This window comes from Prionailurus viverrinus, chromosome B1, assembly GCF_022837055.1.
Source record: "Prionailurus viverrinus isolate Anna chromosome B1, UM_Priviv_1.0, whole genome shotgun sequence".
Lineage (NCBI taxonomy): Eukaryota > Metazoa > Chordata > Mammalia > Carnivora > Felidae > Prionailurus > Prionailurus viverrinus.
In genome coordinates, this window is record NC_062564.1 from 202,168,396 (window position 1) to 202,186,287 (window position 17,892).

General features: G+C 57.0%; 1 protein-coding gene across 5 annotated transcripts in view; it reads left to right on the top strand.

Moving 5' to 3' along the window:
• Positions 1-7,399, top strand: part of KIAA0232 (KIAA0232 ortholog) — an 87,850-nt gene extending 80,451 nt beyond the window's left edge. For 3 of the 5 annotated variants that reach the window (XM_047855383.1, XM_047855385.1, XM_047855384.1), the window contains 2 exons: positions 3,238-3,335; positions 5,297-7,399. In XM_047855383.1, coding sequence (XP_047711339.1) covers positions 3,238-3,335; positions 5,297-5,476 — 278 coding nt within the window. In that variant the 3' untranslated portion in view covers positions 5,477-7,399. The remainder of the gene's footprint in view (positions 1-3,237; positions 3,336-5,296) is intronic. The other 2 variants (XM_047855386.1, XM_047855387.1) reach the window with 1 other exon arrangement.
• Positions 7,400-17,892: the final 10,493 nt, after the last annotated feature.

Here is a 17,892-nt window from a genome sequence, read left to right on the forward strand (position 1 = left end):
CGTAGGCCCCACAATAGCCTTGTGAGATGTCAGCCGAAGTTTTCAGATGAGGAAGCTCTAAGATTCAGGTTTGGTACTTTGTCCGAATCATGCGTATTAGCCATCGAGCTCAGGCTTGCGTCCAGGCTGTCTTCCTGTGGTCCAGAAGCTTCGTTCTCTGTGGTAGCTGTCTGTACGCGGTGCCCAGGGGGGCGCCGGGGTGATGGGAGCACAAATCTGGCCTTGGCGTATGTCCATCGTGCTGCACCGGGTGAGTGTTAAGTCAGAGATGAGTTAACAGGAATACAGGTAGGGGAGGCTGAGTGCCCAGAGTAGGGCAGTGAGAGGACCACCCAGAAAGTGCCAGAGGGAGAGAGGGATGTGGCAGCAGGCAGGGCCAGGGGTCTAGGAAGACCAATCCCTCTGGGAGGTTAGGGTGATTTTTCAGACACTGAGTTCATGCTTTTGTTAGTGTGTCAAGGGCCGTCTGCACAGCCTTAGTCTAGTTTCGTGTGTTAGTAAGGAGTCCGTCCCGACTCTCAGCTGTGGGTCCCTGGTGACCAGTACAGTCCCAGGTAGGTGTCGTAAGCAATGGTCAGTGCGTGATGCTTTTTTAATTGTGAGGTGGCAAATACAGAAATTCTCAGTGGATGAGTAACGTTCACCAGGCTTTTGAACGACCTTCCACTCACAACTGCATTAAATCCCTGCACAGTTGCCTTGTGCTGATGGTGGCGCCACAGCCGCCTTCTGTCGGCCTGTGGGGGCGGGGGCGGGGGCGTGCGGTCTCAGGAGCGGGTCAGCCAGGAAACCAGGCAGCCTCAGCCTTCCCCTCTGCCCCTGAAGCTTCCAGCGTGGCTGATGATTGATAATGAGCGTGTGCTGCTCTCAGGGGCTGACCTGGAAGCTTTCGGCCTCGCTGGGAAGGAGAGGGGGCCGTGCCCTTCGACAGTAGGGCAGCGCCAGGTGCCCTGCGGCGGGGGCGCCCGTCTGGCCTGGAGGCCCACGCCCCGCACCCTGCCTCCTGCCGGCCTTGCCGTGCGTTCACACGCGCGACCACGCGGCCAGCATGTCTTACGCGCCCTCGTGCCGGGCACTGGGAACGCAGAGGCAGACGGCCCTCCTTTCCTGCTCTCCTGATTGCGGGGATGTCTGTGCAGAGACCGGAGAGGGCAGGGACGTGAGCCGTGTGACAGTTGGGGCTACCTGCGGGGAGAGGTGCCCCCTGAGAAGCCCTGGCTGGTGCGGGAGCTGGATGCATTCGGCATAGCCTGGGGGGCCCGGCCAAGGGGGAACCGTGTGAGAGTGTGGTGGGGGACGGGGTCGGCCAGAAGCAAGGAGCCGGAGCACCAGGGCCCTGCACACCGTGTCCTGACAGATCTTCCCGGATGGGGGTCTCTAGAGCTCTCCCGCACTGGAGTTGAGATGTTTGGAAGGCTCATTGTAAGTGTGGGTATTATTTAGTCTTAACAGAGAAGGCCGTGCGGGGACTCCGTGGAGATAAAACGGGCTCGGGAGACAAAACGGACCAGGACTCCAGGGCTTCCATGGCCAGACCTTTGGGCCGTGACCAGGCCTTGTGTGTCTCCATCGCTTGTAAAAGGAGGCTGCAGATCGTGCCTCCCCGAGGGGATACTCGCGAGGAGTGGCGCGCATGGCGTGGGACTGGTGCGTGGTCCTAGCCTAGAACGTGGGGACCGTCCACGTGAGCATCGTGAGGAACGTCGTCCGCGCTCAGCACAGACTCCCTTTGGACGTACAGAATTCCTAAAGCAGGACAGGAAGGATCGCGGTGGGGTTGGATGCAGCTGTCTGGGCGCGTCTTCTAGTCCAGGAACTAGTCACCTTCCCTGAGACACTCGCTCACCTGGTTCACGTGGTAACGAACTGGGTGGGGCGTGGGGACTGCGAGAACTTGGTCCGGTGACTGCCCAGAAGGGATGAATAAGCCCGGGTCTGGGTTCATAGCAGCGGTAGAAGGTGTCACTGAGTGCCGGGGCCACATTTGGGGCTGCACACGCGTCGTCTCTTTACCTCGCACAGGACTGCGTGAGGGCGAGGGGGGACCCCGTGGCAGAGATGCGGGAGCTGGGGCTCAAAAGAGGGACAGTGATCTGCCGTGTCACGTCACAGGTGTGTGGCAGAACGGGGGATCCGCTGTGACGTCCGTCTAGTCCCAGAGCCCGAGCTGGTAACTTCGAGGTCCTGAGACAGCAGAGAGAGCTAGAGGTCATGGGGAGCGTGGTGCGGCCGGTGCGGCCTCGGTGAAAGGCCGTCCCTTGGGCACAGCAGTCCTGGAGCGCCGACCCTGTCGTCCCTGGTCTCACGCACGGGGAGCGCGCCATGCCTTTGAACGCCCCGTAGCTGGACCGCAGGCGGCGGGAAACTGATGCTCGGTTGGAGGCATTAGGGGACTTGGACACAGGGATTCAAAGCCAGGGTCTGTGTCAGGCCGGCACTGTGTCTGTGCAGGGGTGCGGGGGCTGGTCTAGACAAAGGAGGGCGTCAGAACCACCTGGGGGGCTTGTCGCAGCTGCTGCCTGGACCCGGGCCCAGCGCGCGGCTCAGTCGGGGTTTCACGTGGGGCCTGGGCAGACTCTGCTTAAAGCTCCAGCGTTGAGAAGCTTTGCGCTCGACGATTGCGGATTCCTTCTAATCGTAGCCTCCAGATCCATCCCCTTCTGGGGGCCGCGTACCTACCCAAACCACTAGCCGCCTTTCCCTTCCCTGTTGTCCAGATACCGTAACGGCGTCCTTCAGCGTGGCGTGGACTTGCGGGGAGCAAACAAGGCTGCTGCTCTCTCTTGTCACTTCCTCCTGGCTGCTTGTTTGTCGTGTGACCACGCACAGTATATCGTCGGTCTCCCTTCCCGCTCCATACGCTCTTGAGAGCTTGGCCTTGTTGGTCTTCGTCCTGTGTTCCCAGGGCCTGTCACATTACGGGTGCGAGTATTTGCTGAACGGGTGTCTCACGGTGGGATGACAGGCGCGTGTGTTATGCCAGCCTGTTTTTCAAAAACTCGATAAACGGTTTATCAGAATTTTTAAATGGGCGTAGCAGTTTGCTCGTGCACACCTGGCTGGCCAGTGGTGACCGTGTCTGCTCTTAGTGACTAGTCCAACTCGCCGAAGGGCTGGTAGACCTAACTGATCTCACTTGTCAGCAAAAAATGACACAGGAATGTATGTTTCATAACCATGTCTTAATGAAATTTCCCCCCCCCCCCTCTTTTCCCTTCTCCATTCAAAATGATTAAGAATGTTATACAAATGCCAAGGGAGAGAATGGTATAGAAGAGTGTCCAGATGGTAAAGACATGCCCAGTAACGAAGAGCGTCCATTAGATTTTAATAGGGTAAGTGGACTGTCCTCCTTACTAACTTACTAACGGCCACACACCCCCCCACCCCACCCCCATCTCTGCCACTCAGGCTACAGCCCGAGAGCCCTGGGAGCTCCCGCCCGCCCGCCCGCCCGCCCACTGTCCCGGGTCACCCAGCTCTGTGGGTGTGACCTTCCTCCTCCCCGTGGCCCTCAGCCCACGTCTGCATCGCCTCCCTCCTCGTCTGCTTACCTCCAAGGCTTCCCACAGCCCCTCCTTCGCTCCCCCAGCCTGTCCTTCCCAGTGCCGCCCCGGGCATTTCTGCCCACCAGTTGGTGGACCTGTCGCTCCCCAACGAGCCCTTGGGTGGGCACCACCACAGAGCCCTGGAGCTGGGCTCCGTGGCCAGACTCCGCCTTCCTGTCCCCTCCACACGCCCAGTGCGGCGCTCTGGTCTCAGCCCTGGCACCGGGCCGCGTCGGGTTTCTACAAGCTCCCGGCAGGCAGGCCAATGAACCGAAGGAAACGTGTCTGTCTTCTCCGTGTCAGCTCAGGTCCCGCGAGGACTTTCCCCCAAATCACCCACAGGCCTGTGGGCCTCCCCCCACCAGTCTGTCCCACCTCAGCGAATGGCGCCCTGCCGCACCCGAGCTCAGCCGCCGCTGTCCGGCCTCTGTCACCTGCACACGCCGTCCCGCCCCACCCGTCAGCTGTTGCACCTCTTTCCGCCTCATCTCCCGTGCCCCGTCTGGGTCGGGTGTCCCCTCGCTGGCCCTCGCGATGCCCGACCGGTGCCGCCACTGTGCTGTTCCGCACAGACTGGGGACCGCGTGTCTGGCCGCAAGTGCAGACCTGAGCCGTAGCCTCTGCTGGGACTCTGCGACTCACGCTCCTAACCACGGTGGCCTCTTGTCACTGCGCTCTGCCCTCGCGTGCCTCTGGCCTCGCACCCTCCCTTCTCCCTCCTTCCGCGCAGCTGTCTTTCTGCTTCCGCCTCAGGGGCCCAACCAGGGGTGGCGCTGCCCAACTGGAAATGGGGGTGTCATAAGTATGACGGGGGGGCTGCTAGTTCCCGTGGCCGGGGGGAGGGGGTGCCGCTGGTTGCCGTGACGGGGCGAGCTGGTTGCTATGGGGGTGGGGACGTTGCTAATTAAGGTGACCCGGGGGGAAGCGGCCGGTGGGGGGTGGCACGTTGCCGGCTACTGTGGGGGGAGGGAAGGAGGCCTTGGTAGTCACCTCGGGGGTCAGGGACCATTGCTAGTTGCTGTGGAGGGAGGGTGCTGTTGCTGATCACTCTGCCTGAGTTGGGGGTGGGCACTGGTCGTTCCTGTGACTAGGGAAGGGCTGCCATTTGCATTTAGTGTCCTGGGGGACAGAGGTGCTGACCACCTGGTGTGGGGGGGGGTGGGGGGACTGTCCCACACGACAGGGGGTTTGTAGGACTCCGTGTCTGAGGCCAGGCTCCCGGACAACCTCTGGCTCTTACTCCTATGGGGCTCACTTTTCCACCTTCAGCTGAGGACTCTTTGGAAGAGCTCTTTCCCTGCCCACCTGTCTGGAGTGTGTGTGTGTGTGTCCTTTCTCCCCTTCCCCGTTGGCCACGTCGCCTGGTTTGCACCGCAGCGTGTGGTTGCGTTGGTTGGTCTGCTTGCTGGGGGCTCTCCCCACGTGGCAGGGAGACACGGCAGGGCAGGGGTCCCCGCGCCCAGCCTCGTCCCCACCCGTGGTCGACACTTAGACTGCTGTTTCTGGGCAGCCCTGATGTACAGAACGTTTTGTCCCAGGGACCGAACGTACCGAGTTAGGGTTCTGGACGCCTTACGGATCAGGAAGGAGAGGTGGTTTTGCTTTGAAGCAGCGAAGCTTCATGGTGTGTAACTCTCCCCGAGAAAACCATGGACTTGTTACTTGATCTCTGTGTCAAGAGTATTTCGCGTAGCCCTTGTGAAAAAAACCTGGCTTTTGATCTGTTGAAACTGTTCCTTTCATCCCAGGTGTCTTCTGTTTATGAAGCAAGGTGTGCAGGAGAGAGAAATGCCGGAGCAAAACCCAACGGCTTCCACAGAAAGATCTCCTCCAGCGCCAGCTCCGGCTCTGAAGGCTCCGGCTCGGACGGTGGGGGCGAGTGGGCGGACCCTGGCGAAGAGGAGCTCTTTTCTCGAACTCATCTCTAAACCTGCAGCGTAGTGCAAATTAATTTTTGAAAACGATCTGTGATGGCAAATTACCCTTTTGTGAGGCCTGTTAATCTAAAACAACAACTTAGGGTTCTTCTTCAATTAACTGATTCAGATCAGTAATTATCTTTCTCTTCTTGCTTATTTTAGAGTTGAGGACAGCTATCCTGTTGAACTTTTTTTTTTTTTTTTCCTCCAAGCTGTTAAATTCTTGGCTATTTGAAATAGACTAGATTGTGTTGTCAAATCCAGAATGGGTGTGCATGTGCTTGTCTAGGAGTAGCCCTGCGTTCCGCATCTTGACTGCAGCTACGGTCCTGCTGGCTGCAGCCCGGTCACTGTTACCCTAGCACCGCGGTGTCCGCAACCACTTCCGCTCTCCAGAGACTTGAGCTTTGGGACCTTTAGGCTTTGTTCTCTAAGAACTGGGACATAGACACCTACCCCTGCAATGGATCGGTGCCTTCCTGAAGGCAGGAGGGAAGCATGAGTGACTCATCCACGGTCTTCATTCAGTCAGATCTCATGTACATTTGAAGTAGGAACCGCAAGGGTGTGCTTTTAGAGACTTACACGATACTGTGTTTTCTATCTTAGGATTTTCCCCCTCAAGTATCATGGAAGATACTATGGTGTGTGATTTCTTGCTAGCTGAAGGAGCCAAGGCTTTGGGGTGTCGGGTGGCGTACGAGGCCCAGCGGGGTAGAGAGCGTACCCCCAGCCCGTTCTTACGTTGCAGTTACGTTTATGCCAAAACACCCCTTCCGGGTTGTTTGTGGTTTGGATCTTAGTTGCAAATTATGGTTTGCTGGTGACCTCCATTGACTCGAAGCCTCCAGAACTCTAAATGAGAAACGTCTGACGTGCAGTAAAGGCCACCTCGTCACCCCGAAGAAACCTCGGCTGCTGCAGCTAGTTCCCGTTGTGGCTGTGATTTTAGTAGAGCTTAGATCTCATTTTGTGTTTGAGAGAATGTTCTGGGCAAGTTCTGTGTGGTGGGTTGGGGGCGGGGGGAGTAACAGTTTCTCCCATACCTGTGCGATTGCTTCATGGGACTCGCTTTCCGCTCTCGTGGGGACCCAGGGGTCAGTCCGTCTCACACCAGTCCCGTCCACTCATGATGGCCACTTCCTCGCGCTTTCACGCCGCCGGGCAGCAGGTGAAGCTGGGAGGAGCGGTGTTTGTAAAACCAGATTGTGTTTCCTTTTAAACTAACTCCTTACGAAAAAGACAAAACAAAACAACCTAATTTGTAGCATCAGTTTGGCACGTCTGTATCGTCAGGAATGGCAGAAAAGCGTGACACAGACGAGACCGCGTCACCGCTGCCCTTGGCGGGCAGCACACGTGTGCGGCGACCGGCTGGGGGTGAAGTGGCCGAGGAATCCCTGATGTGCTTCGGGCGCTGGGTGGTGTAGCGACCCCGAGGCTCTGGGGTCGTCCCGGTTGTGTGTGTCCTCGCTGTGACAGACCTGGTGGACGGTTGGCTCGGATCTCGCCACACGGCAGGGTTTGTTTTTATACAGCACATCTTTTGACACTTTAAAGTGGGTGTGTGTGCGTGTGTGTGCGTGTGCGCGCGCGTGTGTAAGGTTTACGTTGCTGTTATTTATTTACAGACTTTATAAGGTTTTATGTATTTTTCTTTCTTCCGGAGCTTCCTAAAAAGTGATTAGCATCTGCACTGAAATACAATTTAACAGCAAAGGCAAAAAAGAATTGGAAGTTGTAAATTCCTAAAATCACTACGGTGACGATCATTCTAGAAATCGTTGCTTAATGTAGCAGAGACCAAATAAATATATTTCAGACACAACCTTTAGCTCAGTTGATTTTGGACAGCTGCTTTTTATCAAGACAGGGCTCCAGGTGGCAAAGGTGCCGACTTCCCTTCGCACCGGTAGGAAGACCCTGCATCTTCCACGGGGGTGGGGGGGGGGGGGGGCGGGAGGGGGGGGGGATGGGGTTGGATTATAAGTGGGCAGGGGGATTAACAGATTATGTATTTATTTGTTTTCATAGCTAAGTGGCTGAAGCCTGGAGGCTTTCAGCAGCAGAGTTGAAAGTGTGGTTTTTAGTTTTGTGAATGGATGATCACAAAGAAAAAGCATTTTTTAAAAAGTTGGCAAAACGCTGAAACGCACTGTGGTATGAAGCGCATTGCGTACCCGTAGCACTGAAGTACCCGTTTTCCATTCCTGGGCTGAGATTGTTTCCCCGTGGTTGTATTGTTCTGATTTCACGTACACCAGAGTAACTGATTTTTTGTTTTCTTGTGGAGTTAACACCAAATAAAAAATTTGAAAAACGGTTGGCTGTCTTCATTTATCACGGCAAAGGCTCTTTTCTGAAGAGGCGCGGCCTGTCTCCGCTCCGTGCGGCGGGAGGTGGGAAGTGGCCGGTTCACCTCGTTCGGAAGAAGCTGATTTAGCTCTTACGGGCCTCGCTCAAAGTGTTGGCCTGCTGCTTTGCTGCAGAGGGAGGGGGGTGGTCTGTTGAGAAATGGGTCCATCCCTCCTCCCTCCCTCCCAGCTACTACCTGAATCTTGCACAGAACACGGATTTCTGTCTGTAGCTGTAGACAAAACTTCGTCTTTTTGTTCCGGGGGGGGGGGGGCGGGACGGGACGGGGAGTACATATAAACATCGATGTTTATCGTAGAAAAAGAAATCAGTGTATTTTTAAAAGTATAAGGGAGAACTCTACTTCCATTGCCGTGAGGTGGTCGCTGCTAACATTTCTGCAAAAACACTTTTCTCGACGGCTGAATGTATGTTTGAACATACGGAGAGAAGCTTATAGCACAAGGTGGAGCCACACTGGCCCGTGACGTGGGAAATAGGTGCTTACTCAGATGTCTTTTCGTGGCAGGAATTGTAGACCTGTTTAACTTTTTATAGCTGCGTTATTCCAGTCTGTAGATACAACACTTTCCTCATTGCTCAACATTTAAGAACGTTCCTTTTATGTGTATTCCGTATCCTGAATAGCACTAATGCGGACACCTTCAAACCCGTGTGCCCTTCCTTGTACGCTCACTCCTGAAGGGAGACCCCCAGCCTGTGCAGCACCCGTGCCTGTCACAGCGTCCCCCGCCCCTTGTCCGTCCTGTTTCTCTCCACCTGTCAGCGGACACTCAGCTCGGGTTATTTGAGGCCGGTGCCTTTTCAGGTTGGCATTGTCTTTAATCTGGGGCGGAGGAGAATCATTTAAATTTTGTTTCATCCATTTTTTTTATGGTTTCTGGGATGTGTAGGCATGTTTTTTAAATGCTTTCTTCACCTTTAAAAGAGTATAAAAATACGTTTCTGTGTTTTTCTAGAACCCGTATACTTTATGTAGAATCGATTTTTTTTTTCCCCCCTTAAGTAAGCTTCATGCCCCGTGGTGGGGCTTGAACTCACGACCTGGACGGAGATCAAGAGTCGTGTGCTCTACCGACTGGCCCAGCCAGGCGCCCCTGTAGAGTTGATCCTTGAAGCGTGTGTATTTTATACCAGGATCGAGGCTTAAGGATTCAGCCTCATTTTTTACCAGCTAGTTGGACGGCTGCCCCAACTCCTTTTGTTATAAAGCCCCTATCCCGTGCCCCCCCCCCCCCCCGCCCTGCGCCCCGTATCTGAAGTGACCCCTGGATAAGGGCCCTCTTAATGTGGAAACCTAGGTCCAACTGCTGGCTGTGTGACATTGGGTAAACTGATGCAAGTCAGATGCTTACAACAGGGTCTCCTGCCTAGTAAGCACTCTCAGTGTTAGCTTCTGACTGACCGGTCGCTGGGATTCAGGAGACCTCCAGGATCTACCTCTTTATTTATTTTTAAGTTTTTAACATTTATTTTGAGAGGGAAAGTGAGCAGGGGGAGAGGCAGAGAGGGAGAGAGAGAATCCCAAGCAGGCTCCGCACCGTCAGCGTGAAGCCCGACGTGGGACTCAAACTCCCACGCCGTGAGATGACCTGGGCCGAAACCAGGAGTCAGGCGCTTAACCGACTGAGCCCCCCCCAGGCGCCCTCAGGATCTGCCTACCTTAATCATGACTGCAGGGGTGTGACCTGAGCCCTCACCGGTAGAGCAGCAGTGCCCACTCGGGCGGGGAGGTGGCGCGGAGAGCGAGCTCCCCGGAAGTGCCCGAGGCAGGAGTGGAGGATGTTAGGGCAGTAGGGAGGTCCCCTGTGCAGGTGCGCAGATCGTCCCCGGAAGCTGCGCCCCGTGGCCCGCGTACTTGCTGCCTGGGTGCCTGCACCTGCCAGCGGGGGGTGGGGGTGCCGGGCTGGGCCTCTGCTCCTCGCGTGACCACCCGGAGCTTGGGCTCTGTCCCCGGGACTGTGACATCACAGCCGAGTGCTGCTCACACCCAGGGCGTAAAGCCCTCTCTCAAAGTACGCCAAGCGTTCAGCCGCTGCTCTTGTGACTGATGCTGCTGCTCCTGTCACCGCAGACGCCACCCCCGGCAGACTCCGGGCACGTGGGTAAGTGGCCGTGCAGCGCCCGGTGGCCTGTGTCTGCACAGCAGTCCAGGAACGGAAAGAAGGGCCCAGCCGGCGGGTGGATGGCATCACGGGCGGGCTCTGTTGCGGGCACAGAGGCCGGGCAGGGAGCTGCCGCGTCACAGCCGCCCCCAGCTTCCCGCCACCGGCCTTGCGTCACTGGTGTGGGAGAGACGCCGTCAGGAGCGGTCGCCCCACCCGACTGACGAGCGGTGACCGGCGGGGATGCCACCGCCTCACACCGGGACGGTGTCCGCCTGCCTGTGTCCTTCTTCCAGGTGTCCTGCCCTGTTAACCCCAAGAGGTGGGTGCGTTTGCCCCGTGTTACAGGCGGCAAAACCGAGGCACTCGCTAAGGTCTGGCACCCGCTGAAAGGTGGAGCCAAGATTCGAACTGCGTGTAAGTGGCGACCGTAACCGCGCGTCCCGTGGAGTCGGTTGTAAAGAGGAACTGGCACAGCCGGGCAGCGAGGCCACAGTCCGCGAGGTGCGGTCCTGGAGCGGCCGCCCGGGAGGCTGTCGCACCCCCGTCGGTACCTTTCGGAAGGAGCTCCCATCCCCAGGCGGCCCCTTCCTTCCCCTGATGCATCGATGGCGGTGGGAGCAAAGCCCCGGCCTCAGGGTGAGGTCCCACTGTCCCCCCTGCTCCGGGTGGTGTCTGGGCCGGGGGGCCCGTCAGAGCGGAGTCTGGGGTGAGGGGGCAGGCACGTGGGTGGCTGCAGCTGAGACGCGGGGCCACTTCATGGCACAGTCCGGGGAGTTCCATCTCCGCAGGCTTCTGTCCGGCTCCACACACCCCTGTGTCGTGGGCCAGTCAGCCCCACTTCCCCCGCCGACCCCCGGGCTCCTGCTCTGATCCGACCACTGCCTCAGCCAGAGCCCGTCCCTGGCGTCCGGGCCCTTCCCGGCCATCCAGGCCCGTCCCGTGCCGAGCTTGCAGTCTGCCGCAGGGTCTGGGGCCCGGGGCCCGCCTTCCCGCCCCTGTGGCCGCCCCTCCCCCACTGCCCCAGCCCCTCCTCAGACCCCCAGGCAGAGGGGAGACCCCCCCCGTGGGAACCTGACCCACCGTGGGCCTGGCCTGGTGGGGGAGCCTGAGGCCGCTGGCCCAGCCAGGGGACGGCTTCTTCCTTTGCTGCCTTCTCCCTTTGCAGAAGAGGAAGGGGCATTGAAGGAGGCCTGGCCCGGGTGCCCTAAATCCCAGGCTCCACCCCACGGCTCCCTGGGGGTCATCGAGGGCCTCGGGCAAGTCCTGACCCCCTTCCGGGCTTGACTCCAGCTCCTCTCACAGGCCAGGGGCCCCAACTCCTGCTGGTCACAAATGTCAACCGTGTCCACCACATCCTCCTGCAAACCCACGCTGCCAGCCAGCGGTAAAGGGCAGCCCGGTGCCCTGGCTCCCTGCTAGGCCACCTGACGAGCCTCCGCTCTCAGGCCTCGCTCCGGCCCAGTGATCACGGACCGGGGAAATGCTCAGAGACGTGCGGGACCCCCAACTGTCAGTGGCAGACCTGGCCCTTGACTCCTCGCTGCCCTGCGCTCCTGATCTGGTCGCTACCCCCCCACCCCCCACCTGCAAGGCCTCGATACCCCACCCTGGGGAGCCTGCAGGCACCTGGCAGCCCCCTCCCGGCCCACCCCCCTCCCCCCCGCCCTTCACCGCATAAGGGCCTCGCCAGGATGCCGGTCTGGTGGTCCTGGGCTCCTCCCCACCACCCCCCTCCAGTGTGCCCAGACGCCCACCCCCCACCTGCACCGCCCCTTCCTGAGCAGGGGGGAGGGGGAAGGAAGTGGAGAGACGCTGATCTCTGGGTGACTTCCTCACGCTGAACCTGGGTCACCCCCACTCACATACGCTTCTCCCAAACTGAGTGCCATCACGGGTGACATTGTTACCCGGACAAGGCTGGTGAGCCTTGGGGACCGCGAGTTGGGGTCTTTTGGGGGCCCGGGTGTCTTCATGTTGGCATTAAGCTGCTAATTGGGAGGAAACATTGATCTCTGGCCTTGGTCTCAAATAGGGTTTGGAAACATTCGTTCATTCAACAGATCTGTATGAGGATCCTACTGTGCGCCAGGCCCTAAAGCTGGTGCCGGTAATACATTTTATTTTTCTGAGTCCGTAAACCTCCTTCAGTCCTGGTTCTTTGGCGATAAAGGTCCTACAGCGTCCTCTCCATCTCTCCTACGTAACCTTCAGAGGGTCTCTCCAGCCCACCCGAGCCACGACCATTCCTAAAGGGGTTTGAGGGCAGGGGTGAGGACCCCTCCAAGTCCCGGGAGCCCTCTACATCAGAAGACTCTTCCTTATCTTACCCCTGAGTTTCCCTGCCTGGCAGCCCGTCTGGGGCCACGGGAAGTCCCGAGGTGAGGCTGGTGGTGAGGCCCAGCTCCGCCCCGACCGGCCTGGCGGCCTCGCCAAGGTCATGCGGCATCTCCGGGCAGGGCACCGGGAGGAGGGAGGCACGACCGCTGATTCTACACACTCGGAGGGGCGTGGCCCTTCCTCCAGAGTGAGTGACCCGTTTCATCTGGAGAGGCTCTGTCTCCGGCCATCACTGTCCAGATGGGCAGCTGACAGAGTGGTTTCCTTCTTGGCAGCGTCTGGCTTTCCGGCTTTGGCCACCGATCGTGGAAAGCAGGGGAAACCGCTGCTCGGGCACAGCCTCCCTGGGCCTAGGAAACCGGATGGAGTGTGCAGCGAGGAGCCTCCGCCCTCCCTTCCCAGGGCCAACGCCTCCAGCCATTAGTCCTAACTCGAGCCATGTGGCCCTTGGCAAGCCATTCACACTCTCCAGCCTCAGTTTCCTCCTCTGTAAAACCAGAAAGGGAAGACCTATGCCAGGTTTAGAGGAAAGCACGAATAGGTGCTGGGAAGGTGCGATTTCCCCTCTAGTGGCCACCAGAGTCAACTGGTCAAACCACACCAGCATCCCTGTGAGTGGATGGGAGTCTGGCCGGCAGCGTCCAGGTGGGGATGCCTCTTGGGGGTTCATCCTAGAGGTCACAGGGAGCATGAAGGGGTGTGAACAGGGGCACCATTTCGTTCTGGGCGCAACAGTGGTCTCCGAGGTTGGATGGGGATTCTTTTATTTTTTAAAAGCATTTTTATTTTTATATGATTTTTAAATTTTATTTAAATCCAAGCTAGTTTAACATACAGTGTAACAGTGGTTTCAGGTGTAAAATTGAGTGATTCATCACTTACATATAAAACCCAGCAGTCATCACAGGTGCCCTCCCCCCTTAATGCCCATCACCCGTTTAGCCCATCCCCCCACCTATGGAGAGAGATTTTAGAATCAGCTGACACGAAAGAATCTTCTAGAACTTTTGCAGCTTTTCAAAGAGGCTCGCGGTGGCATTTCCTCCCTTTCCTACAGTCGGGCGAGCTCAGGAGACTCCTGTGAATGGAGCTCTGGGCAGGTGAACCTGTCTGGGCTTAGCCTGGTGCTATTGCTGACCTACGGGGTCTTACACAGTCCGTGTCCCTGTTCTGACCCGACTCCTCGTCTGGAGAAAATCATTCGGAGATCATCCAGCCCGCCTCCAGCATAGCAGTGAGTTTGGCTATTTGGTCCTGGATGGAAAAGCCCTTTGTAAACTGTGTGGGAGGGAGCATTAAAGTCATAACTGCATTCCGCTAAAAACAACAGGTCTCCCCATATTCTGCAGCCCTCGTGGTTAGACCGAGATGATGCTAACCCATCAGGTGGTGACACTGACAGCATGGGGACCCGCTAGTCCAAGGTGACATCACTCAAAGTGAGGCGAGCCGCTGACTCCTCATGGGACATACAGGAAGTACACCTTTGGGCTCTCGGAGTGACCCCGAGACGGGTCCCTGCTTCTGTCCCCAAATCAGAGCTTCCCAAGGGACCCGTTTCAGAGGACTTGGCCAAATGTCCTCTGGGGGCAAAATCGTCCTCGGCTGAGAACCACAGCTTGAGATGAAAGTCTAAGTTTGTAGGAAATGGTGGGGGGGAGAGGAGCTTGCTAAATGCCACCACCAGGCGAATCCACAATGTGGAAAATTCCGCAAGATACGCGATCCCGTGTCACCAACAAATATATGGCACAGGAGAAACAAAGGAGGAACTATTTATTTGTCTTTCTTTTCAAATTTTTGTTTAAATTCTAGTTAGTTGACATAGAGTGCAATGATTGGTTTCAGGAATAGAATCTAGTGATTCATCACAAGTGCCCTCCTTAATGCCCATCACCCATCCAGCCCATCCCCCACCCACCTCCCTCCCTCAACCCTCAGGTTTTTCTCTATCATTAAGAGTCCCTTATGATTTGGGGGCATCTGGGTGTGTCTGTCGGGTAAGCATCCGACTCTTGATTTCGGCTCAGGTCATGATCTCACGGTTCGTGAGTTCAAACCCCACGTCCAACTCTGCACTGACAGCACCGAGCCTGCTTGGGATTCTCTCTCTCTCTGCCCCTCCCTTGCTTGCTTTCTCTCTCTCTCTCTCAAAATAAATAAAAATAAACTTTAAAAAAAATGAATAGATTCTTCTGAAAAAAGAGAGACTCCTATCGTTTCCCTCTCTTCTGTTCCCACCCGTCCCTTATGTTCCTCTGTTTTGTTTCTTAAATTCCATGTAGGAAAGTGATCATATGGTATTTGTCTTTCTCTGACTTACTTTGCTTAGTGGAATACACTCTAGAACCATCCATGTCGTGGCGAATGGCAACATTTCATTCTTGATGCGACTGGTAGTGCACTTGCTGGTCTTAGGGTAGTTCTATTTTCAACTTGCTGAGGGACCTCCACACTGCTCTCCAGAGTGGCTGGACCAGTTTGCACTCCCACCGATGGCGCAAGAGGGTTCCCCTCTCTCCGCTTCCTCGCCAACATCTGTTGTTGCCTGAGTTGTTCATGTTAGCCATTCTGACAGGTGCGAGGTGGTATCTCATGGTGGTTTTGATTTCTATTTCCCTGATGATGAGTGACGTGGAGCATCTTTTCATGTGTCTGTTGGCCATCTGGATGTCTTCTTTGGAGAAGTGTCTGTTCATGTCTTTTGCCCATTTCTTCACTGGATTATTATTTTTGGGGGGTGTTGAGTTTGGTAAGTTCTTTATAGTCGGTTAACCCTTTATCCAATATGTCATTTGCAAATATCTTCTTCCCTTCCATCAGCTGCCTTTTAGTGTTGTTGCTTGTTTCTTTCTCTCTGCAGAAGCTTTTTATCTTGATGAGGTCCCAAGAGTTCATTTTTGCTTTTGTTTCGAAGGGGGAACTATTTTTTGTTTAATTTTTTAATGTTTATTTATTTTTTGAGAGAGAGAGAGACACATGAGCAGGGGAGGGGCAGAGAGAGAGGGAGACACAATCCGAAGCAGGCTCCAGGCTCCCAGCTGTCAGCACAGAGCCCGACTCGGGGCTCAAACTCACAGACGGTGAAATCATGACCTGAGCCGAAGTCGGACGCTTAACCGGCTGAGCCCCCCAGGCGCCCCATCAAAGGGGGAACTATTTAGATTAAAAGGGATGTAGGAGATCTATGTACCAAGTGCAGTTTGTTGCCTTTGAAACTTGATTTGGCTGCTATAAAAAGACATTTTTAAAGATAATTGGGACGTTGGGATATATTGAGGAATTCTTGTTAATTTTATCAGGTGTGCTGACAGTTTTGTGCCCACTTGAGCAGCACATCCACTGACACTGGGCGACACGGAGGAGACCAGCGTGGCCCGACACGGTCCGTATTTCTTCACCAGCCTCCACCATTCTCTGAAACAGGAATCGAAACACAGAAGAAGGCCAAGAAAAAGACTGCTGCTGGGGATGTGCATAGACCAGGCTGTGACCTGAGATACACTTCAAAGTGCAGGGAAAATAGACCCCCGTGTGTGGGGAGGGTCAGGGTTGAGCTGCGGGCCTGGGGCTTCACTGCACCGTGATGGCTCCTTGGTAGAGATTTGACACCTTCCACAATTACACTGGTTCTGAAGATGAAAACAAGTCCGAAGTGGGGAAAGTGAGGTTTCCGCTCAGCAGTGGAGCCTAACTCTGACAAGTCCAGGTGGGGTCAGAAGGGACCGTTGCCGGGCCACCTGGGTGGCTCAGGCGGTTAAGCGTCCGACTTCGAATGTCCCAGTTGGTGGGTTCGAGCCCCGCGTGGGGCTCTGGGCTGACACAGCTTGGAGCCTGGAGCCTGCAGACCCCTGCCTGCACTGGCGCCCCTCCCCTGGGTTCCTAGAGGCCGACGGACAGCAAGGCTTTCACGCCCTGTCTGCCCCAGGGAGGGGCCAGTGTCCGCGCCCCTACACGGGTGGCCCAAAGCCTTGCTGGGCTTCACTTCCCAGGGCCAGGCCGATGCGGGGCAGACAGAAGAGCCTTCCCACCCTTCAGACCTCGGGGTCCCGCCAGATGTGTTAAACTCCCCTCCCTTCCCGCATCAGCGCACCGGTGTAGTGAGCCGTTAGCCTGGGACGGCGCCCCGGGTCCTGGCTCTGAACCTGGGCCTCTTTTCTCACCCTCCGTGGTCTCCCCGCAAAAGCCTCTGGAGGGGCTTGTGGGGGCCTCCTGCGCTTGTACGTTTTCGGTTCAGACACCTGCTTGGAGCCCTGATGGGGAGCTGAGGCAGGCTGGCCGGCCTCTGTGTCCCCCAGAGTGCGGACCCGAGTCCGTGCGCCCCGGAACCCACCCCCTCACCTCCTCTGAGTGGTGCTGCGCGTGCCCCCTCCTGCGCGCGGACCCCCACCTGCCCCTCCCTGATCCCACTCGGCCCCCCGTCTCCCCAGGAGCCCTGTCTTCCCAAGTCCTCCCAAGAGCCCACGGATGTGGTGATTGACGGCCATCCACATCTTACAGGTGAGCAAACCAAGACTCAGCGAGGGGTGAGTGTAGTGTGGGTGGGGTCTCACCCCCTGGGGCAGGAGGTTCAGATCCTGCCCGTGTACTTAGCTGCTGTGGGGCCTTGGCCTGGAAGGTTCCCCTGTCTGAGCCTCAGTTTCTTCTCTGTGACCCAGGCAGGCGCGGGGATGAAGGGAGCAGACACACGTGAGGTGTGGTCTGCCCTCCTCGGTGTGGGTCCCGGCTGCCTCCGAGGGACCGGAGGACTGTGCGGAGACCCTACAAGGCAACGGGGTATCCGGGAGGGCGGCCGGGAGCCCAACACGGGGTGCGGTTGCTGGGGGACGGCAGCACCCAGGGTAACACTGGGAGTCACTCACTGGAGGGCCCGGGACCTAGAGCAAGAAGGGAGTCAGGGCTTCCGGGTAGAGGGCAGAGCCAGGGCAACAGCTCGGATGTGAGGACAACCCAGGTAGTCTGGGTTGAGTCTGGAGAGACCTCGGGCCCGGTGACGGAGCCTCACGGGTGGCCACGAGGAGTGGCCCACGGTGGATCATCACGTGTGGGACAGAGCTGCCCCCTCTGCACCCTCCTCGTGCGCTCCCACGTGGGGCCTGACCCCACAGCTTCTAAATCAGGCTCTGCTTTCTGATGGTGGCAGTGGCAGGCGACTGAGTGATGCCTTTAAAAAAACGAGGCTATTTGGAAAATTCCACTGTGGTATGCTGGAACGCGGATCTCCACCCCCAGGCACTTTCTGTTTCCTTTGTACCCGCAGCCTTAAAGGCCTCCAGTCCTGGGCACCTCTTAAGATTCAGGAAGCCAGAAGCCACAGGGGGCCCCCGGGGGGCTCCCCCTCGCCCCAGCAAGGCCATGCGTTCCATAAGTTGGAAGGTCCATTGGTTTCATCGGAACTCACTTTTTCTCACCTATTATGTGGGGTGCTCTGGGAATGAGCGACCTTTGATGTGGGGCCAGATCCACCTGGGGTCAAGCGTTCCCAGTAAAATGGGGCAACAGTACAGCCTCATAGGGTTGCTAGAATGGTTGGAGACGCTGTTGCAGAGCGTGGACCACGCAGACCACAGGCACGCGGCTCTGTTGCGTTGTCTGGCGGCGCAC